Here is a 23,544-nt window from a genome sequence, read left to right on the forward strand (position 1 = left end):
CAGGAGTAAGGAAACCTCTAGAAGCTGGAAAAGACAAGTTAACAGATTCTACCTGGAACCTCCATAAATGAACACGGTCCTGCTAATGGTCAGACTTCAGCCCAAAGAGATTAATTCTGGACTTCTGAGCTCCAGAGTTATCAAATAATAAGTTCACACTGTAATTAAGCTACTGGGTTTGTGGTAACCTGTTGCAGTAGAAATAGGAAAGTGACATATAGGTAGTGACGGATTCTGGACTGACAGGTTGTGTGCTCCAGAGAAAAAGGCAGCTACTTTTACCAGCCCAAGTGCCATCAGCAGATGGCTATAGTGTCCACCCATTCTGATGCCCAAGTATCTGTGTCCGTGGTCAGGACCTATTATCCTGTCTTGTTCTGATCGGTAGGAGTTACTTGCATCTAAAATGACATGGGCAAATCTAAGTGTGGCAGGACCAAGGCAACCTTAGTATCTGCTCTGCATAAAGAAGTACCAAGGATGATATTCTCCAACTCCATCCAGTTACCAGCAAATGCCATAATTTCATTCTTCTTTAAAGTTGAGTAACGTTCCATATATGTTTACCACATTTTCTTTATCCATTCATTTGTTGAAGGACACATGGCTCCATAGTTTAGCTATTGTGAGTTAAACTGCTATAAACATTGATGTGGCTGCATCACTATAGTATGCTGATTTTAAGTCCTTTGGTATAAACCAAGAAGCAGGATAACTGGGTCAAATGTGGTTCCATTCCAAGTTTTCTAAGGAATCTCCATACTGCTTTCCAGAGTGGTTGCACCAGTTTGCACTCCCACCAGCAATGCATGAGTGAATCTTTTCCCTAACATCCTCACCAACACTTATTGTTGCCCATATTCTTGATAATTGCCATCCTGACTGAAGTGAGATGAAATTCTAGAGTAGTTTTGATTTACATGTCTCTAATTGCTAGAGATGCTGAACATTTTTTCAAGCATTTTTTTTATCAACTGTGTATCTTCTTTGTGAAGTATCTGTTCAGTTCCTTAGACCATTTATTGATATTATGCCAAGTAAAATAGGTCAAACCCAAAAAACCAAAGGCTGAATGTTTTCTCTGATATGTGGAAGCTAATTCACAATGAGGGGGCCGGGTAGGGAAGAATAGAGTTACCTTAGATTAGGTAGAGGGGAGTGAGGGGAGGATAAGGTGTATGGGGTAGAAAGGATAGTAAACAGACATTATTACCTCATGCACATGTATGACTGCATGACCGATGTGACCCTACAACATGTGCAATCAGAAAAATGAGAAATCATACTCTATTTATCTATTGTTTATCAAAATGCATATATGCATTCTACTATCATGTATAACTAACTAGAACAAATAAAAAATTTTCAAACAATGCAGTGAAAAAAATAAAAATAAAAATAAAAAACTTGAAAAAATAAAAGTAGTACCAAGGACAGGGCACTCATGGCTCTTTGTCCATGTTCTTGACTTGATGGCCCAACCACTGGCCACTGACCATGGGTCAAGGTTAAATGATTCCCTTTTCAGATAATTTCAATGCAGAAAAATCAGAAAAGTCTTCCCAAAGTCTGAGGTCACTGGATGGTGACCCTGTCTACAGAGGTAATAACTGGTCACTATAACTGGCACCACTTCAGACAGTTCATGCAAAGGAATGCAACCTGGCCACCTGGGAAGAGGCTCTGGGTGTTCTGGCTTTGCTTTTTATCCTGCTGTCATTAACTTTTCCATACAAGAAGATAGAAGGAGGTAGTTTTCCAAAAGGATCGCTCAAAAACCCCTCCAGAAGCATCCATCATGTTCTGCTTTGCCTGCGAGTCCTGTCACTGCTCTGGTAAGAAGTATAGGGTGGGGCTCTGCTTTCACGGTAGAAGAGGGTGAAGCATCAGAAAGGGCGCTGGGGCATGTGGGTGCACAGCCTTCCTCTACAGGCACTTACTGGACCCCTCTGCATAGCCAACTTTGAGTTCGTGAGCAAATACCTGCGTTTACGATGAGAGTCTCAGGGAAGATCCTTTTTTATGTCAGTGTTTCCTGATACTTGTCAAGGTCCACCAAGAGGTTCAGGCCTCCAGGGTCCCCTAAGAATACGAGCACTCTCTGCCCAATAGCAAGTCACTGATGGCCTTTTGGTGAAGCAAGGTAAGGTGAGCTGCTCGAAACCTCAAGGCTGTTGTCTCTCTGCCGCCTCTGTGGGCTTGGCCGTGGACTCCAATCTCTGTGGAAATGTGTCACTATCTAGCTGAGGGCGCTTCAGGATCATGGGCATTCACGTGTGTGCCCAGTGTTCTTACCCACCGAAGACCTTGAGACCTTCTTGTGTTAGGGGACCATCTTCAACAATCGTTCATTCTTCCCTCCCTCCTTTCCTTTCTCCCTCCCGTCATCTTTGGCTTTTCTTTCATGCTTTTTCTTTATTTTTCTTTTTAATTCCTCTTTTCCCAACAGGACTTAACAATATTCCTAAATGTAAGATATGATTTCTTTAGAATCCAGGGATTATACCAACGGTCATGTCTCTTGTTCATTTCAGGGAGGCATCAGGGAATCCTTTTCCTTCAGTTGAGCACAATTTCCGATTCCTCAAGCTTGCCTTGTGGGGTCAGCCTCAGAGTTCTGCAGGATTGACCAGCCCAGACCAGCTTGACACATGAGTCGGGCTAGTCCAGTTCTGTCAGGCTTCTGTCTTTTTTATTTTAATTTTTTTTAGTTGTCGATGGATCTTTATTTTATTTATCTATATGCGGTACTGAGGATTGAACCCAGTGCCTCACATATGCCAGGCAAGCGCTCTACCACTGAGCACAACCCCAGCCCTCTCCTTCTCATTTATAAGCCCAGTAACTATCAGGTCATCAAAGCCATAGATCATATTTTAGTACGTTTGGGTCTCTTTGCAGAAGTTTTTGTCACAGCTAACGGAGTTAACATAGCCTGTGTGAAAACTGTTAAAATAGATCAGATGGTCTTTAGGGTAAAGACAAATTGAGATTGACTTTTTCTCAGAAAGTGGAATTGGAAAAAAAAAGAAAGAAATTTTCCAGATTGATGATAGCCCTATAAACTCCTGGCGCCTATCGGGCTTCCTTATTAGCTTGAACTATATTGGATACTGTCAGCGCCGTTGGGAGTCCCAGTCTATTTAGACCCTAATGATCTATAAAGTGAAGCCAGAATAGCTGATTGGTCTGATCAAATAGGTCATCTGTGCAGAGAAGGGCTGTGAACCAGGGACCTGTCTCCACCACCTCCTTTGTCTATAGAGATATGGCCGGCATCTGCTCAGCAAGTGTGTCTTGTTCTTGTTTCAAGACTGCCGGGTCCTGGCTGATGAGGGGCTTTGCTTAGTGTGCACAACCACAACTGGCTTCTGCCACCACTGTCCCCCCGACTCCTGTGCAAATTCACCGCAGACTGTACAGGTGATGCCCATGGAGAACCTCTTTCCATCCTCACTCCGAGTAACCTCCAGCTGTCCAGTACAAGGGCCAGGTAGAGTCACGCCAACAAAGCCAGGAAATGGAGCTTCTCCACCAATTGCCATGAAACTGACCTCAGCACACTGTTGGGAGAAATCCTAGTTCTTGGTTAGTAGCAGTGAACATCTCAAGTGTGTAAGGAAAACTTGCAGGGAGGAGCGTTCTGCTTCTCCTACCTAGGAAAGTACACAACTGTCCCAAGTTGACAAGGTGTTACCAAGGGAACTCGTATAGGAACCTGGTGGTCTGATCCCCGTGGCGCATTGTGATTGGGCAAGAAGCCTATAAAATGTATAGCTGTTCCCGCAATAAACGAGTTTGCAGGCTGCTCGCCACAAGCCTGCTTCCACCCAACTCCCGGAGTCTGGGTCTTGACTTTGCGCCCTTACCCCACATGTGAGCTAGACTGGCACAAGAGAAACTGCAGCACATGGCCTCAGATCTGCTGCGGAGAGCACCCCCGCTGCTCCTCCAGCCCCTCCTGCACTCTACCCCCACCTCTATCTGCTCCTTACTCACTACATGAATCAAACTAAAATCCTCTTCTATGATCACCATTTCATCTCCTTCTGAGCCTCCATCTAGGTATTTTAAAATCAGCAAAGTTAAACATACATACTTCAAATTTTCTAGAACTTTGCAGGGGAGAGAAGAATGCAAATTATAAATTCTTTTTACTCCCAAAGGATCTTAAGTTTTTCTCCTCAGTGGGCAGGGCTTACATGGTAGGTTGAGCGATTCTCCTTCCCCAAAGATGCCCACATCCTAATTCCTCCAAACCTGTGAACATGTTACCTTACGTAGCTAAAGGGACTTTGCTTCCATAATTATGTTAAGAAATTCTGAGATGGGAAGATTATTCTGGGTTATCTTGGTGGTCCTAATATAGACACAAGAGTCCTTACAAGAAGGAAGCTGGAGGGTCAGAGTTGGAGAGAGGAGATGTGATAGAGAAGGTGGTCTGGGGCAAAGATGGGGGAGTGCAGCAACGTGGGTGGAGAAGATTCTGTGATGCCTTTATCATGGCCAGACCATTCTGGGTCTGGAATACACAACTTTACATGGATGAGACAGGAACTTTTCTCAGTGGGATGTGCCTTTGTTCCCTTGATTCTGGGTGATTCACAACTTTATATTGAATAGAAATTATAATTCAAAGAGAGTGCCTTCCACTGGCTGTTACTAAAAAGCAGAGATAACTGAGGCTCTGAACGAGAAAATAAAAACTGGCATAAAAACAAAATATGAAAGCATTCTGAATGTGCAGTACCAAGATGTTGCAGACAGATGATATAGAGAGGTGATGGGTGAACTTGCCTCTTGATAGAATGTTCTCTTCAAGGAGAAATCTGTCCTCTGTTAATCTTATCCAAATGGGCCATGGGCAAGTCACCCTAGTCTGGGGGCTGGAAAACTGGGTCATTCTTCAGTAACTGCCTGCAGAGATCCAACCCACCCTGGACATCAACCTGCACAACTGACACCATAGCAGCTGTGTGACCCTGAGGCTCTGGGCTCTACAGCCTCCAGAGGGAAGGACTCCTTGGAAAAGGAAAGAGGACCCTGTGAGAAAGCCTAAGGGAAACCTGCCCAATTGTATAGCCAACATTTTGACCCTTATGGGCAATATTATTTGTCTTTATAAGAGAAAAACAGGGTAATATCTAGGAAGGAAGCACCATATTCCTGCTCTATTTCCCATCAACTGTTAAGATGGTAAAGATCTACATAACATCAAACTTGAGAGTGTTTGCATCACATGGAAGAGAAGAGGGAAGAGCTGGCAGGTGGCATTCTCTTCCCCAGGGCAGAGGATGGAGGCAACCGGCCTCCAAGCTGTGGATGATAGTGATAACAAGGACAGCAGGGAACCCGGGCAGAAGCAAAGGAAAGGCTTCCAGCAACCAGTGGGGTCTGAGAAGTTCCCTTGGGATTTAAGGACAATGCCCATGGGAGCTGACGCTCATCCCTCCCGCTCCTCCATTCAGCTCACACAGTCGAGGGCTTACCCAGCCCACCTGATGAGGACAATGCCATTGTGCCCTAGCTCCTCTTCATTTGCCTTCATTGCCCTCCTGCCCCGCCCCACCCACAAGACTGCAGCACCTGTGGATGGTGGCAAGGATGGCCTCCATTTCCACTCCGAAGCTCATAAGGAAGTCGTGTGGGGCTGGTACCCTTCCATGCAGTGGAGTGCTGGGGAGGGGTCCTAGATTCCTACTGGAACTCTCCTTTCTGGTCCCCAGACATGCATTGATATTGGCTATGACAGTATGGTTCACCTGCTGCTAGAGCCCAGGGGACTTTCTAACAAGGTTTTGGAACTCTTATGGGAAACTTTTCTCCTTAAATATCACTGATAACAGGGAAAATACATTTCATTCATGAGATTCTTTCTTTTAAATAATGTTGGAAGTGCAGAGTCATAGGAAATACCAAAAGCATCCACTACCACTAAATACAAATGATGACAGAGTTAATGTCTACTCAGGGTTTCACTTGTTATGCAAGAGGCAAATTAATTAAGAATGATTGTAAGTGCAGAAGAACAATTTGAATTTTGAAAAGCTTCTAGCAAACTAGACTCCCCCCCACTCACAGTGGGATTTGGTCAGGAAGTGCACAGGGGCTTCAAACCAGGAGAGTCATCAAATAAGCATCACTTATAGAGTTTTCTTTTTTTGAAACATCTGCAAACATTTGTAAAGATGAAGTATACCTAGCAAGGAAGAGAGAAGGACAAAGCATCTGTGGGAAAGTTTGGTATAAAGACACATTTCTTCCACCCAGAGTCTGATTCTGAACAAGTGGAATGAGACTGAGTCATGAGTTTGCCCACACTTAAATCTACTGAGGCTGTCATTCAACTCAGGGTGGCTTTTTCCTTCCATGGTGTCTGGCTTCAGTGATGTTAAACATTTCCAAGATGGGGCAGGCAGGGTCCAGAGGAGAGTCACTGGTCATCTGCAGCTCCGTCAGGTTAAGGAGGTCTGAATCTTTGGGTTTAGAATGAAATGGAGCAACAACCTTGGTGAGGTTGGAAAAGTTGGCAGGGGGTCAAAGCAGCAAGACCAGTTAGGGTAGATGAATGAAGTCAGCAGTTGCAGAAATACAGTTCAGCACAGAACTGGAAACCAAAGACAGGAGAAGTGTCCATGAATAGATACAACATGATATGCAGTTTTCTTGTGTTGTTTCTACCCGTATTTCAACAAGATGTTCTCCCCAGCTCTGTGCACCAGAAAACCCTGGAGAAGGTTTAAAACGAAGGGAAAAATGAAGAACATGACAGATGAATAAGAGTTCTCTCCCTTGGTTCAATGCTTTAGAGATTTTTCACCTGGAAACAGGCCTGAGGGTGGTGATCTGGCAGCAATAAGTGGCAGAGTGTGACAAGATTTTCCTGTCAACTCTCCTAAAGATGAAGGAAAAGGAATGAACCAAGAGGTAGCTGAAGAAGTTCAGGCTGTTTATATAAAGTTGGACTGTGTCCCTGAAGGAGGGGCTAGTCCTTTAGGTATAGTTCTTCTTTTCTAAAACATGAAATAGGCTATCTCCTTCAAAATTATGCCCAGGAAACAAAGCACTGTGAGAAATCTGGGTCAGAGCCAGGCCCTCCACGGGGAGGTGATTGCAAATGGTCTGACACTTAGTCTTTATCTCTTTTGCTCATTACTGGAAAGACTACAGACCAAGGTGTGGGGGGAGGGTTGTGATAAGAAGATCCATTAAAATAAATGGGAAGAATGGCCCAGAGAAGATGAAGTTAAAATAACCCAAAGTGGAATTAGCAAACCAGCCCAGAAACTTCACAGAGATTAGAAAGATACCTGCTTCTCTGTTCCCACATGGTGACCCAGTTTTGAGATGGTGCTGTGACTCTCATCTGTCTTGCAGAGAGAACCTGGTACACCTGGTGGTTTTAATCAATTGTCTCGTCTCAACGCAGGGCAGCTGAATTTCACCACAACATCAGTTGACTCCTTAACTTCCATCCACTTATTAAAAGTGTCTCATCCCAGTCACATGGAATTCAGCCTGGCTGTCACCCTGGGCCCCTCAGCTCCTCCTGCCTTCTCCTGGAACAGGCAGGATGCCAGCCCCGGCCCTCAGTGTGCTCTTATCTTCCTCCTTTCCTCTCTTGGTTCTTTCTCCAGTTCTGCTGGGGTGGAAGGGAGAAGGAAGAGATGACCCTTGCACAAAGGCAGGTCACCAGGCCACTGTCTTTTCTGTGGGTCATTTCCAAGGATGCATGTGGCTTATGGGCTACAGAGAGGGTCAGCCAGGAGCTGGTGCTCTCTGCCCTCAGCGGAGCCTTGCTCCGTGCCTTCGGATGCCTGCACCTTGCTTCGCCCTGGCTGCCCCACGGGAGCAATCGGAATCCCCAGAACCCTAGCCTCTTCTCTCCCCCGTGACCCCGGCCAGGTCCCTCTTCCTTGAGGGAGTGCAGTTATGGCTCTAGGTCTGACTGTACTGCTGGGCCACCTCTCTCCTGTGCCCCAGCAGCCAAGGCAAGTCACCAGCTCAGAACCTGAGCTGAGTTAGCTGGGAAAGAAGAAGAGACTGTCCCCTGCACCCGGCTCCTGCTGCTCCTGTGAACGACGGGCTCCTCCCATCCCGACGCCCAGTCTTGCCCGGTGCTGTTTCCGTCTTTTCTCCTCTTCCTGTCAGACATCTCAATGGACAAGGCCACCAAACTAGTGAGGTCTCCACTGCTATTACGAGACCATGAAGAGACCATGAGGAGATAGTTCTTCTCTCAAGACCTGGCCTACCTTTGTTTGTTTGTTTTTTAATATTTTTAGTGGTAGATGGACACGATACCTTTATTTTATTTATTTATTTACTTATTTTTCCTGCTGCTGAGAATTGAACCCAGTACTTCACGTGCTAGGCTAGTGCTCGACCGCTGAGCTGCAGCCCCAGCCCCTGGGACCCTTTCTGACCTTGGTCCTGGTGATCACTGACTCATTTTCCACTGGGGCACGGCAGCTGCTGATGTCTCTGTTTGGTGACCACGGGGTCCCATTGGGCACCTCACACACACCTGTCATCCGGGAGGAGGCCCTCTGCCAGCCTGGCCCTGGTCTCCAGCCCCGAGGGAAAACCACTACGGCCGACGAGTGGCGACAAGTGCCGCGACTGGCCCACGTGAAGGAAGCAAACGAGGAGAGAGAAGAGCTGAATGACACAGGGGATGGGGACCAAAGGGCCACGAGGGGCAAGAGCAAAATGAGAACAGGAGACCCATGTGGCAGGGAGGGGCGCCATAGTGCTGCCAGACCAGGCGGCCTTGCCTCTGCGTCCTGTCCACTTACCTTCAAGCAAAATGGTGCCCAGTCACCACCAGCACTGGGCGACTCTCGATGCCTCGTCTCTGCTGCTTTCTCCGTACTTGGAAGGACTGTGCTTGTCACTTCCCCTCACACTGATGCTGCCTCAGTAGGTCTATATCTGTGTTCTTCAGCTGTGACTCTGCCCCAGCCTGTTAGCAACGTTGCACGCCTATTATTTCAGGGCCCTTTCTAGCGTCAAGCGCTGGCCCCATGACTGGTTCTGCCCCTTTCGTCACACTTCACACGTGAGGGACCAAGCCTTCACGAAGATTTTTAACAAGTGTGTTGGGCTGTCTTCTTTCCTAGCTGAGTGCCAGCCCTGGCTATTGGTGCTCACAGTGGACCACATTTGGCTCCCCCGCATGCTCCTGCAGGTTGTCACCTTCAAGAAGCTTCAACCTCCCAGAGAGTCGACACCTCCAAGGAGACCTAGCTCCCCACCCCTACCATGTTCCCGGCCCTCTTCCTCCTCCCAGCCTGACAATGTGGTTTAAGCGTGACAAAGTCACGTGTCTCCCCGGAAACGGGTCTTCCAGCTGTCTGTTCATGTCACCACCTGCCTTTCAGCCTCCCCTAACAGACAACAGCAAATCTCAAAAGGTAAATGGATGATGCATATGAAGCAGAATATGTACAAAGATTTTTGTTCATCAAACTAAAATGTTTTACATTTAACTCTTAAAAAGAGATTTCTCTCATTAATATTTACATCAGATACTAATAATAACTCACATTCCTTAATCACTGGCTCTGTGCTAGCTGTCTACCTGTATTCTCTCTGCAGGCAGATGGAGTCACTATGCCATTTTATAGACTGGGAGACTGAGGTTCAAAGAGGGAAAGCAACTTGCTGAAGGTCACAGAGCCAGAAGGTAGTACAGCAGCCAGGATTCAAACACAGGCAGCCTAGCTCCAGAGGTCTTGCCACAAGCTGAGCATTGTACATCTACTGATACCTAAAAACCAGATGCAGGTTCTCTTTCAAAAACTGTGAAACAATTTATGATGAAGGAAGAGAAGAAATTATTCAAAGGCAATCACCTGAAAAGATGGATAGCAGCTTCTCTTGAACTATATGAGGTAGAAAGAATCAAGAATAAAGCAGAAATTATGAAGCACTTTAAGTGTACTAGACAGGAACAAGTCTCAATTTTTTTTTAACATATGAAACATTGTAAATTGGTCTGAATAAAATCAAAATTATGGAGGAGGGGGAAGTATGCATATTTTATATACAGAAATCGATTTCTATGTTCTAAAGAAAGATAATGCCAATTTGGAAAAGGATTACTATCAATGATATACTGACACCACTAGGATGCACACACACCCTCGAGACACCCACAGGAAGCAAATTTCAAGGGACAGGGATCCTTCAACCTGAGCTGCTCACATGGTCTAAGTGGGTATGCCTTAGGTTATGTTTTTCTGGAAAATTCTGACTTTAAAATTCCAGTGTAGTCATCACTATAAGAAGTGGGCAGCTTTCCCTGATTCCACAAGGCTGGGTTTTAAGCATTTCGTAAATCCTCTCCGGCCGTGGATCTACCTTTCCATATACTTAACGTAGGGTATAAGAATACCCTGTTGACACACTGTCTGTCCATTTAAAAAAAGATTCCACTGAGAGCCTAGTTTGTGTTTTCTTTTTAAAATTCCCACTAGGTAGAAAAAGTTCATTTCTTTAAAAATAAAAATGCTTTGTAGGAACTGGGATGATACAACAATTGTGAAGAAGCTTCTTGGAGGTAGGAAAATACAATCAGGATCGGTTTTGTAGGGCCAAGGTCCCTGTATTGGAACAGTGTAAGGGTACAATGTAAGATCTCATACAATGTAAGTACCTCATACTTCAGCTGCATTTTTTAATACTGATGCTTATTGTTCATATAACGAAAAGTGACCAGGTGAAACCCTAAACGAATTTTTTTTTTAACTGGGGATTAAACCCAAAACATTCTGCCTCTAAGCTACACCCCCGGTCATTTAAAAATTTTATTTGGAGAAAAGTTTTCACTAAGTTGCTGAGGCTGGCCTGGAACTTGGATCCTCTGGCTTCTGCCTACGGAGCAATTGAGATTAGAGGCATGAACCACCACCCTGGGCCCTAATTTAAATCCTCATCACTGGTGATCACTGACCATTTCTGTCACAAAGAAGAGACTACTAGTCAATCCTTCCCAGAGGTAATGTCATCCAATAAGGACTGAGTATTTGAAAAAAGTCACATTGTTTAAGTGAATGAAAACATTTTTAATTATTTAAATATTTAAGATTTTAATCAAATAAAATTATAATTCAATTTGATTGATTTACCAATTTGCAATAAGTAAAATATCTTAAAAATTTTAAAAATTAGAATGATTCTTTTGGTCACTTAAAAGTGTGGAAATGCTTTTCAGTCTCCAGGAGTCATTTTATCTCAAATGCTGCCATTTAGGGAATCATTGGTGTGTATGTGTGTTCTGGCTTGCACATAACTCTCAGGTGTGAATGTGAGTGTCCCTCTACCTGACTAGTCCACTGTTTTCATTAGAAGAAATGGGGGCAATTCAGGAAGAAACAGCATAAATAAGCTGAAATGATCACAACTCACAAAAGGCACTTAGCATTATCTCTAAATCATTGAGATGTTCTTAATATTCTCAACTGAGCAAGAGTTCCCAGAAAAAAATGAAGAAAGGATTTGTGAAAAATATTTGGAAGTTACCTATGTTGAGGCACCTCTGAAAGTCCCCTGCAGTCCATACACATAAGCCAGTTGCCAGGTCTAATAATTTCTCTGAAATCAATTTATTGTGACATTCCCAACAATGTAGGAGACAGTGTGGATGGCGGGCACGGTTCACACACCACTGACATCTATCCACACTAACCTTGCCTCTGCCCATTACGCAGGAGAACCTGCTTACAGATCAGATAGCCATTAACCCATGAAGAAGAGCCGCACGCACTTGGCATGTTTGTGGCAGAACCTAGACCTTCACCTTCAGCTTCCTTCAAACTCCTTGCATTTTTCTTCAGCTGTTCTGCTTCAGATCTCATCTCAATCTCTCTCTGACCCGTTGCTTATGTGACCCCCTCCAACCCCAGTTTTTATACACTGGCTGATCTGTGCTTATCACTGAATGTCCCACCCTGGGTCAGGATGCCCCATGGAATGCAGATTTCACCTAAGTCACTGGAGACTGTCAAACTGGACCCTGCCTGGCCCTCTCTTCTGAGTTCTACCTCACCGCTGGGAAGCTCAGGAGACTCAAACCCCAGTTCACTAGGCCAGAAGGAAAAGTTAGGACCAGGGCTTTCGTCTATGATTTATGGCAGTGAATTCTCTACTTTGTACCTATAAGATCCAGCATCATTTTGAACAAAACTGAATTTCTTGGCTTCATTATATGAAATCTGTACAAAGCACTGTAATAAGGAATGAGCGAGGCATGATTTATGACCCTCCGCATATAGGAGATTTAATTCTGCCTTTTGCTCAATGGCCTATCCATTGTGTGAGCAGAGTCAATACTAATAATGAAATGTAGACTGAAGGGCTAAATCAATCCAATAAAATGCAATAGAAAGACTAGAGGACTGAGTAAATTTGGAAAGGCTAGTGCCTGCAAGATTAGTATTTGGACAACAGGTAATTACAAAAATCAATACCTGTATATGAAAACATGACAGGCAGCCATCCGTCACAAACGGAAAACCCATTACTAACAGTTTGGGCTCGGAGTGGGGATGAGGGAACAAAACAGGTCTGGAGGATTCTTATCAGAGTTTTGCATGCATGTACACACTCCCCACTGACTGAGGGCGGGGAGAAAGGAAAGCGCTGGGCTGCTCCTCCTGGGTTTTAGGCAGGCCTTTTGCACGTCTCTGTCCCTATGGCTGACAGCAACTTTGATCTCGTGCTTTCTGCTCGATATCAAGGCATTCACCACCCTGACACCACCCTTGTTTTCCTCCTCACTCCAGCCTCATAAGTACCAGGCACCATTGGCATGGAGCCGGCAAGCTAGCAGGTGGAGTGGAGGAGGGCTGGGACAATTGGAAGCATTACTCTAGTGCCAGCTGTTGGAGGGCACTCCAAACACTGAGAGGTGATGCAGATGACCTGGAAGGAATCCACAGCAGAGTAAAGATAAGTACACACTGATATACACACACACATGTGCGCACATACATTCATAAGGCTTCAGTGTGCTAACTTTGTTCCTGTGCGGAAAGAACATGGTGAGTGGATGTTCCACCACTAAGTAGTGTGCAGACATGAGGTCCCTTAATCCCCTCAAAGGTGTCAGCATCTCTATTTTAAAGAGGCTCCAGTGGACAACTGGCTTGTTCCAGGTAGCTGCTGGTGAGCAAGGGGTCCAGCATGGAGAGCTGCCTCCGTCTGGTGTTATATATGTGCCCCTTCACTGAACAGCCACTGTGAACCACAGGACATTGAGGCTAAAGAAGTCTACAGCCAGTTGCTAGTGGGCATCACTACTAAGAGGTCTCCATGCCTAGACCATGAACTTGGAGCACATATATAGAGTTAGTTAGCAAGCAAGTTCAAACTACCCTGGGCCATGACACCTGTACCCATGGCCACGACCAGGTGATGGCTTGTGATACAGAGTTTTGCCAGATGCAGTTGCTCATGCATGTAATCTCAATTACTTGGGAAGCCAAAGAGGATCTCAAGTTCAAGACCAGCCTTAGCAATTTAGTAAGAGCCTGTCTTAGAATAAAAAAATGTTAAAAAGGGCTGAAGGGTATAGCTCAGTAGTAAAGCACCCCTGGATTCAATCCCTAGTACTGGGGGGAAGAGAGAATCTGCTCCATTTTCTGAAGTTTGACTTCTGACAGCTCTTAAGCCTCACCCCTCTCTGTCTTCTGCCCTTCATCCGAACAAGCTGAAAAGAAGGCTTAGGTGTTTTCCTCCTTTAGCACCAGGAGAGTTTCTACCCACACAGGGCCCCACATGTGAGAACCCATTTCCTACCCACCAAAGGATCTCAAGCCAGACTCCTTTCCAGAAGTCTCTCAGGTCCATTTTAGATGGATGGCAGCCAAGCTGCTCACTGAGCAAAGCCTCCTCACGTGAGCACCCCACCTTCTCTGTCCTGGTGTGAGACTGGCGCTGCAATCTCTACACTGGAATCACATTTTGAGTGGGCTCTAGCTCACTTGGGGGAAGGCCCCACCATCCTCCTGGGACCACCCCATGCCAACAATGGATGGAATGCTTTCGAGGTCTTTGGAGAAACTCTCAAGGGTGTGTTCTTGAAAACATTATATACCGGCATATGACGCCGTAATCGGAAGTCTGACTTTCAGTTTGCACAGCTGCTTTGTTTTCTATTAAAAATGACTAAGATGAATTCCTTTGGGGATGGTATTCACATAACTGATGTATTTTTAGGTCATTTTAACAGTAGGTATTTTTTTCACATTTTAAATTTACCTTAGGTGGACAATATATTTCTCTGTCTAAATTTGGTGGTATTCACATTGGGGCTGGGTAGTAGTATGTTCTTCCCTGTGTATTATAGGATGTTTTGCAGCATCTCCAACCTCTACCCAGGAGAAACCAGTAGCTCTCCCACATCTTCCTCCAGTTGTGACAACAAAAATATGTCCCCAGATGTCAAATGTAACTCAGGAGAAAAATCACACCTGGTTGCACACCATTGATCCACATTCATTCAAACAAGAAATATGACTTTTCTGATAAGATTGGGCATAAACCAAGTCATCTGTAGTCCCAGTGGAAGGGAGAGAAAAAAGACAGAAAGCTGCTGGGTTATATACATCCCAGTGCAAGCAAGCAAAATCTATAATAAATTGCAATTATATCTTCAAATCTCTTCTTTCCACTCATAAACTAATTTAGACTCATCCTCAAAATTGCTTACATGCTATGGAGATGACTCATTATAGTTTATAAAATCTTTTTATAAAAATTTGATTACTCAGCTGCTTGTATGCAAATTCTTATCCTTTATCTAAAAAAATCAGAGTTGCAGTGACCACGGTGATTTTCCAAAACTAAACACACAACAGAACGTGTTACGCACTTTAGTGTTCCAAAAGAACAGGGCGTGTTAACACTCATTTGCGTGATGGACACAGACAATACTCTCTTTAATGGATCACATATATCCATATTCTATCTGCTGCTACCTTTGTAAATGGCTTTGAAATGCTTGTTTAGAAGAGAAAGCCGGTTTATTGTCCAACATCCCCATCCTATCAAGGAGTTCTCCAAGAAGGACAGGCCATAACTCCTCATATTGATTGCAATTTCAGAAAAAATAATTGATGATGCTTGGTATGTTGTTAGGACTTAGGGGCAGAGATGACCCCAGAGGAGGAATTCAGAAGAGGAAGGCAAATCACACCCAGAATGTGCTGTGATGAGCCAGCCTCTGCTTCTGGCACGCCTCCTTGGTCATGCAGAGGCAATGCTGATTAGCTGGATGGAAAGAACCGTGATTCGGGCTTACAGAGAGGTCCAAATGTGAAAACCCAACTTGAGTTTACTGAGGTCTTTTCCCATTGACATTACTCTAAAAAATTCTAAATGCTTATCAGTCTGACATGTTTTCATTTGAGAATCCAAGTAGCGCTTACCTCAGCTTTAATTTTATTGTCTCCAAAACAGAGGTGTTGTAAATAGGCTGCAGCATTAGACTGGACTGAAGGAAACTGATGTTGCAACATCTGGATCACTTCGGGCAGTTCCGGGTCTCTCCATCCAAATTCTCTGAACAAAAGGAAGGCAGGAGAACGTGAGGATGAGCCCTCCAGACTGTGGCATATGGCCAGCACTCTTAGGAAATGCACTTAGTAGTTTGCACAGAAATATTTCACAATGGTTGTTCTGCTTTTCTTATACACTGGGGCATCAAGAGAGCATCTTGAAAAGATATCTTGTGTAAATAGTTTTTAAGTGCATACATACACGTTGATCATATAAAACTATACACATATGTAGCTGGGCGTGGTGGTACATGTCTGTAATCCCAGCGATTTGGGAGGCTAAGCAGGAGGATCACAAGTTCAAAGCCAGTCTCAGCAATTTATTGAGGCCCTGAAAGACTTATCAAGACCTTGTCTCAAAATTAGAAACAAAAAAGACTGGGGATGGGGCTCGGTGGTTAAGTGCCCCTGGTTTTAATCCCTACTACCAAAATAAAAAATGAAAAGATTACATACACATATATAAATGAAGTTAAATGTATTGACTGAAGTTCCACATTTATAAAAATAGCATGACCCATGATTTTATTAATATACACACTTTTCATGAGCTTAAGTAGATACTTTATAAGAGATCACATTTTCCTAATATATTATTTAAATAAACTGAGGCATGGCATTTAGCTAAATCTTCAGATATGAGAAAATATAACTTAGGAGAGCAGGTGATGCTGATATCATTATTATTTTCATTTTTGTTCTTGCTGCTTTCATCATCTCTTTTTAAAAAATAGACCGACTTCAGCACTGAAAAAAATAGACAAAAGTGAAAAAAAGAAAAGGAAAAAAAGTAGACATATTCACTTAATGATTTTCTGGGGATAAAAGTACAAACAATAAGATAACTTTCCAAAAGGAAATTATTTATTTAAAGACATTGGCTTATTCATAGAATGTTAAGAAGGTTTATGCTCCATGTATTCTTTTCCTGAATCCTCCTTCTTACATCTGAGCTACTCCAAAAAGTTCCTGTTTTTCTATTTAACCTGAAGAAATATGCTCTAGAATATCCTAAATCAGAAGTGAGATTGTCCACTGTGCAAACGGATATTCTTTTTTGACATCCCTCAGCTCAACCAGTTAGATTCCAGGGCTGGCAGGACCAACTCTATGGATTCTATTCTTAAAGCAGGGAACCAATTTTTAACTGAGAAATAAAAAAGAAACCTCTGAGGCCACCAATGAAACTTGACCCCCAAGGCACAGAAGGTGCTATTTATCTGAAAGATGGGCTAAGGAGGGACGAGATGGCTGTGCAGCAGCCACCCAGCACCTCGTGAGACAGCTCAGAAGCAAGCGTCCTACTGATGCCAGATCAGCGCTGTCATCTGCACAGAGGCGTCATGAAAAATAGGACGTAGGAGGAGTAGACAAAGGTTAAGAGTGTCCTCCTGGGTTCTAACCTGCCTCTTTATCTTTCCTTTATCACAACTGGTAGAGTTGTCAAGGATGAAAGGTGTTGGTGCTTGCTTTACTGAGGACACTATGGAACAGTTAGGCTTTTCAAGTGGCTTCATTTTACTGGAAAGATAAAGCATTTGCTTTCATGTGCACTGACTATTCAATACATTTACATACCGTCTTATGCATATACCAGGACATTCTCCAAAAGACGTAGCACAATAGCACATTTGCTGGGAAATGCACTTAAGTGACTGCTGATGCTGAATCCTTTTTGATATGTGATCACAGTGGAAAACAATTATGGATTGAAAACTTGAAGCTGGTTCTTCTTTCTAATTTAATTTCCTTTTGTTGCATGATCCCAAACCACCTCTGTAATACCGAGATAGCAAGGTCCTTCTGATAATAGTAGCTCTCTAGAATGATATTCTTTGTGAATCAAATGAAAATCTGCAGGGTGCCTATAAATTAAAGGCAATGGGTAGCTAAGATGAATTCAGGTAGGTTTAGGCTATTGGGAAGTGATTAGTAAAGAACTCATCTCAGTCTACTTTATTAACCAGGTGGTAATTGCAAAGGCAAATAGGCAAAGGCTCATAGGGCATATATCAAGAGATCTTTTGAACAAGAGCTCCAGAGGAGAAGACTTAGAGATTCTTTGAACACATGCATGCAGAGGGTACACATGTGCACCCCTCCCCCACAACTGATGGTACAGATGAATATTCCAAAGAAGCATGAATCCAGAAGAGATCCAAGCTCCTTACTGATAGGTCAGAAGGACGCTGGCACCAGCTTCACCCCTCTCCTAGCCACAAACCTCTGGGATCCCAATCACCCACTCCATCCCTGTTTCTGCCTCCACAGACCTAGCTCCAGCTGCCAGTCACCTCCCACCTCATGGCTCTTCCCACCTGTCAACTAACCATGCCAAAATTAACTTGACTGTCCCACTCTCCTGCTTCATGCCCTCAGTGGCTCCCACCATTCTTGGTAAAGGAACTTAAGGTCCCTGTGGCCTTCTACATAGCCTCCCCTGACTCTCAGAGCTGGCAACACTGGAGGATAGGTGCACACTACTCTCTCCTGCCTCTGTTCTTGGTTACTGTAGGAGGATGAACCTAGGATTTAGCATCAAAAAACTGGCAAAGAATTCCGAACTTGAACTTCAGACTTGAACTTCTGGCTTTGTCCATTGTATCTCATAAATGTGGGAGAGTCCCTTAGTCTTTATTGATCTTGGCTTCCACAGATGAAATAGGGAGTAACAGCATAATATAACAACATAATAATATTACAGAGAATAAATAATAGCACTGATCTCCTTGAAGATATAATAAATTTGTAAGTGCTTAGCAAACTATTCAGAGCGAGATGTATTCTAGTAATTGTTAGCCTAAGACTGCTACTAGGGATGTATTTTTCTTTTGTGATTTATGTAACACATTTTAATTTTTTAAAAACCTCAAAGCCTTTTATTGACATTTATCCATTTGGACATTAAGCTTATATGAAGAAATATAAGTGAAAAGAGAAAGATTGCCTTAGCTTATAGCAAAATTTACTGTTTTGAAACTATTTCCTTTCTTGTCACTCCCCTCAGAGGCAGGGTGGCAGAGCGAGCAAGCTTCCTTGGATGGAACCAGCTTTCTCTGCAGTCCTGGGCTCAGGTCTGTGTGGCTTGCTGCTGGGTCTCTGCAGGCTGGCCTGGGAGGCGCTGGCCACACGGGTGCTCTTAGAGTCCATCTGCCTCCCTGAGATGATGATAAGGCTTGCCCAGGCATAATGGTGGGAGATCGGCAATAACATCAGGCACCAAGGCATACAGTGTGGGCCCTCTAGAAATGTCAGGTGTTACATATAACTAGACAAAGAGAAGGAGACTAATAAGTAAGAAGCATCTATAATTTCCTAGGAAGCTGAACTCAAAACTCATTTGTTACTGGGCTTCACTTTAGAATGTTAATGGAACTGGAGAATATGCAAATGTAACCTTTTCTTCATTAAAACCTGTCACATAGTCCAACAATATTGTGACTAAACCCTCACTCATATATGGACTGCCTGAGCTGTTAAAATCACAGCACTTAGCACAGAGCTAAATAGCAAACAGTTTGAAGATCTTTACAACGTTATGCTGGGACTGAAACCAAAGAATTGGAGGAGTGTCAACATTTGATCAAGTTTCCCGGAGCGAAAGAGTGCAGGGACACCCAGGGTCCCCACAAATTCCGACTTTGGTTTCCGACACAGCTTCACGTCAGAGGGGACACTGCTCACTTTGGACGCAAACCTGAATAACTTCCACGGGGAGCCCGACTGTATGGAAGTTACACCAAGGTGTGGAAATCTTCATCACTCATGAACTTTCGAGCTTTAAAAGTTTTGAAGACCCCACTGACTTTGACGTTCATATCCAGAGCCATGAAGGTAGGCTGCTTTGATTTTATGCTGGCTTGTTGATTCAGTTGGAAGGATTAAAGGGCACCAGATATAAAAATTTAGGATTTTAAAAATAGTGAAAAGAAGACATTTCAATTCTTGCCAATGCCACAGAACTCATCCAACGATGCACACATGAAAGCACTAATGTCTTAACCCTCATTCCTGAAGAGTTTGTGACCAACAACAAAAAGGATAAGGTCAATCGTGTTAAAAAATCTTTACTTTTAAATAAACAGTAGCACCAGAATGAGGACTATCTAGAAAGCGGGCTCCATTGTTATACAGCTGTTAGGTTGAAAGGGCTTTCTTCAGTCTTTATGTTTTGAGTAAGATGGAATTCCCCGAACTGCAGCATAAGCATGAATTCATTCCACCACAGCCTCTGGATCCAGCCTCATGATGGAGCAGTCTCCGTGCTCCAAGGACCTGTCTGTGCCCAGCTCACGAGGACCTTACAAGTCACCTGCCAGCAGGATAGAAATTAATGCAGAAGAAAAGGGACTAGTGCTGTTGGTTCACCAAAAGGACAGAATCCCACTGGAAAATCAGGAGGGAAGAATCTGGGTGTGATACACCTGCTCTGTGCTTGGTCTCTGGTTAGACTACATGGGAGACTGGACAGTAACCCCACATTATCCAGGTCCTAATTCCTGGCTCATTCCTGACATCGTGAGTGTTGCCTTGTCTGGCAAAGTGTCCTTTGCACATGTGACCACACGAAGGGTCCCGAGACAGGAGATTATCCTGGGCCACTCAATGGGCCTTAAATGCCATCACAAGCATCCATAAAACAGGGACCTAGAAGGAGATTGGCCACAGGAGGAGGCAGGGAAACCGTGAAGTGGGAGGGGAGGATGCAGACAGAGGAAGGAGCCAGGAGCCAGGAAGGCACTGCTTTGGAAGTGCGCATTTCTGTGAATCCAATACACCAGGTGAAGCCCAGTTCCTGAGAGCGTCCCTGGGGCTGCTGTGCCAAGCTGTGCTGAGCAGCCCGCGAGCGCAAGGCAAAGTCAGGGTGGCGGGGAGCAGAGGGAGCGAGGAGCGGAGTCTGGTGCAGCGGGAGCCAGCAGGACTCTGATGGGGCATGTGAAGTGTGGGCAAAGGGGACCCACTGGAAAGCCGCCTCCTCCCCACCGAAGGGTGGCCCGCCACCCATCTCAGCCCAGCCTGGGTGGGTGGGCGGCCCGGGCCAGCTTTTGGAGACGAGGACCTAGTATTTGAGAACCGAGGAGGAATGATTTGAAGTGGCAAGGTTTCTCCTAACTGCCAAAGTGAAAAGAGACAAACAGTAAAATCATGAAAAAATCAGTTCCTTGGAACTTTCATGGGTACCAAGTGCCTGGAATTAATCTCTGCCGAGCAATGGGCTTCTTCTCTGAATTCAATCTGTTAGAAGTTGAGGAGGAAAAATAAAGTCCCGTGATTAGCCCAAGCTTATGATATTATTTAGCACTTGAAATCACATATAGTTTAAATATCAATGACTTTCTGCTTGTATTGAAGACCTAAATATTTTAAAAGATGATTAGGACAATGAACATTATCAGTTATATCATAACACCTATGTAGTGTCAATTAACTTTAAAATGCTATTTATTTATTCATTAAGGCTCCTAGATGTGTCAAGAAAAATATGGTACACAGGGAAAAATTAATAATACATATACATAAGAATTGAGTTGCTCTGAAAATTTGAACAGGTTTTGTTTGGTGGCACATAGCCCAAGGGAAAAGATTGCAAATTAGTACCCATAAAATTTACCTTGTAAAACATAATGACTTTATGGAAAATGCTTATATTCTACAACTATGTACCTATTTTAAAATTAATAGCCCATTTTGTTCTTTTAGAAAAACACCTCGATGTGTGGACCCAGGGTGGGGATTGGAAGGAAGGGATTTGATGCTCTGGGATTTCAGATTAGGAGGACAGGATGTAAGGATGTTTGATCTATGGCTTTCGGTCTGTTAATATCAGGAGAAGATCAGGATTGTGCCTCACGGTTAGGATTTTGAGGAAAAAGTCACAAAGACCTAAGTTATTTCTAATGTATTTTATTATACATATTTGGATATGCATATGTATCTGTGACTGGGCATCTTAAAGAATCTCACTTTTCTAGGAGGAGGGAAGAACAGAGCAACGTTCAATCTGTGATGGACGGAGAAGCAGCAGTCACGTTGGCCAGGGAGTGGTGTGGCCGTCTTTTGTGGTGTGGATGACATTTGTGTGTTGTCTGCATTCAGAGATGATATGGCGAGTCCTGACCTTGTCAGGATCCATCAGGGACACGGGGCCGTGCCTGTGGTTCATGAGAGGTGGAAGTGTTCACGTTCGCCAGGAGGAAGCCCAGGCCTGGCTGAGAGGCCTGCTGGCTGGGGCTGCCAGCCTCACTACTCCCCCTCAACACCTGGGTGGGCTGCCCGGGAGGCCATCAGGGCGCATCTGAAGGGGAAGAAAACGCCACAGAGAAGCTGCCCATCAGGCGCTCACTGCCTCTGCAGCAGTGCCATTCTGGGGGTTAAAATCATGACCCGGCTCTGTCGATGCGATAACAAAACTACAAGTTGAAACAGGAAGAAGAGGAGGAAGTGAACCAGCTGGTTTGTGGCCAGGAGCTCACACTGTCTGACTCTCTGTCCTTACAGACTGAAATCCCCAGAGAGCAAGTCTGACACCTCAGGGCAACGCCCGAAAAGTGGCTTCATGGATTACATGGCTTTAACCTGGAATGTGTTAGGAATGGCAGGGAAGCTTATTGAGTGGTGATTGAGTTTAGCTGCTAAAGTAAGAAGAAAAATAAAATAGCACAACTGCATAATTAGTTCTATAGTAACTACTGCCCATGTCAAAAAAAGGGGCCAAACACAGCCCTTTGAGTGGACTGTTCCACGTTGCTCTTAAAGGAATCTTAAGGAAGATAAAAATTCTTCCTCAAATTTAATTTTTTCTTTTTTCTTTTTCTTTTTTTTTTGGTACCAGGATTGAACCCAGGAGCACTTTATCACTGAGCCACATTCCTAGCCCTTTTTATTTAATTAATTAATTAATTAATTCATTTATTTTTGAAACAGGGTCTCACTAAGTTGCAGAGGCTGGCCTCAAACTTGCAATCCTCCTGCCTTAGCCTCTGGAGTTGCTGCAATTACAGATGTGTGCCACCATGCTCAGTTCTTTTTCACTCTCAACATCTCTAGCAGTTACAGAAATGCAAATCAAAACTACTTTAAGATTTCATCTCACTCTAGTCAGAGCAGCAATTATCAAGAATACAAAAATAAATGTTGGTGAGGATGTGGGGGAAAAGGTATACTCATACATTGCTAATGGAACTGCAAATTGGTGCAACCATTATGGAAAGCAGTATGGAGAGTCCTCAGAAAACTTGGAATGGAACCACCATTTGACCCAGCTATCTCACTTCTCTTTTTATACCCAAAGGACTTAAAAATCAGCATACCACAGTGACACCATCACACAAATGTTTATAGCAGCTCAACTCACAACAACCAAACTATGGATCCAACCTACGTATCCTTCAATAGATGAATGGATAAGGAAAATGTGGTATATATACACAATGGAATATTACTCAGCCTTAAAGAAGAATGAAGTGATGGCATTTGCTGGTAAATAGATGGAGCTGGAGAACATCATGCTAAGTGAAATAAGCCAATCCCCAAAAAACCAAAGGTCGAATGTTTTCTCTGATATATGGAAAAATAGAGTTACTTTGGATTAGGTAGAGGAGAGTGAAGGGAGAGGAGGGGATATGGAGTAGGAAGGATGGTAGACTGAATCTGAGATCATTGCCCTATGTACATATATAATTACATAACTGGTGTGATTCTACATCACGTACAACCAGAAGAATGAGAAGTTATACTCCATTTACATATGGTGTGTCAGAGTGCATTCCACTGTCATTAGAACAAATAAAAAGAATTAAAAAAAAATTTAAAAAAGAAAAACAAGTACAACATCCAAGTAGCTATTCACAATTACTTCCCATTACTAGACACAAAGTACAAGGGAATTGTGCAGGCGTTTCTTTTACTATATTTCACAGTACATTTGATATGAGACAATTAACTTATTTTCACTATTGCTGTCTGAATTTTTCCAAATGTG

General features: G+C 43.8%; 1 protein-coding gene across 4 annotated transcripts in view; it reads right to left on the reverse strand.

Annotated features, from left to right (window-relative positions):
- The window catches only part of Ctnnd2 (catenin delta 2), an 856,033-nt gene that overhangs the window by 230,963 nt on the left and 601,526 nt on the right, over positions 1-23,544 (reverse strand). For all 4 annotated transcript variants that reach the window (XM_047555397.1, XM_047555396.1, XM_047555400.1 and 1 more), the window contains one exon: positions 15,435-15,567. In XM_047555397.1, coding sequence (XP_047411353.1) covers positions 15,435-15,567 — 133 coding nt within the window. The remainder of the gene's footprint in view (positions 1-15,434; positions 15,568-23,544) is intronic.

Source organism: Sciurus carolinensis, chromosome 6 (assembly GCF_902686445.1).
Source record: "Sciurus carolinensis chromosome 6, mSciCar1.2, whole genome shotgun sequence".
Taxonomy (NCBI): Eukaryota; Metazoa; Chordata; class Mammalia; order Rodentia; family Sciuridae; genus Sciurus; species Sciurus carolinensis.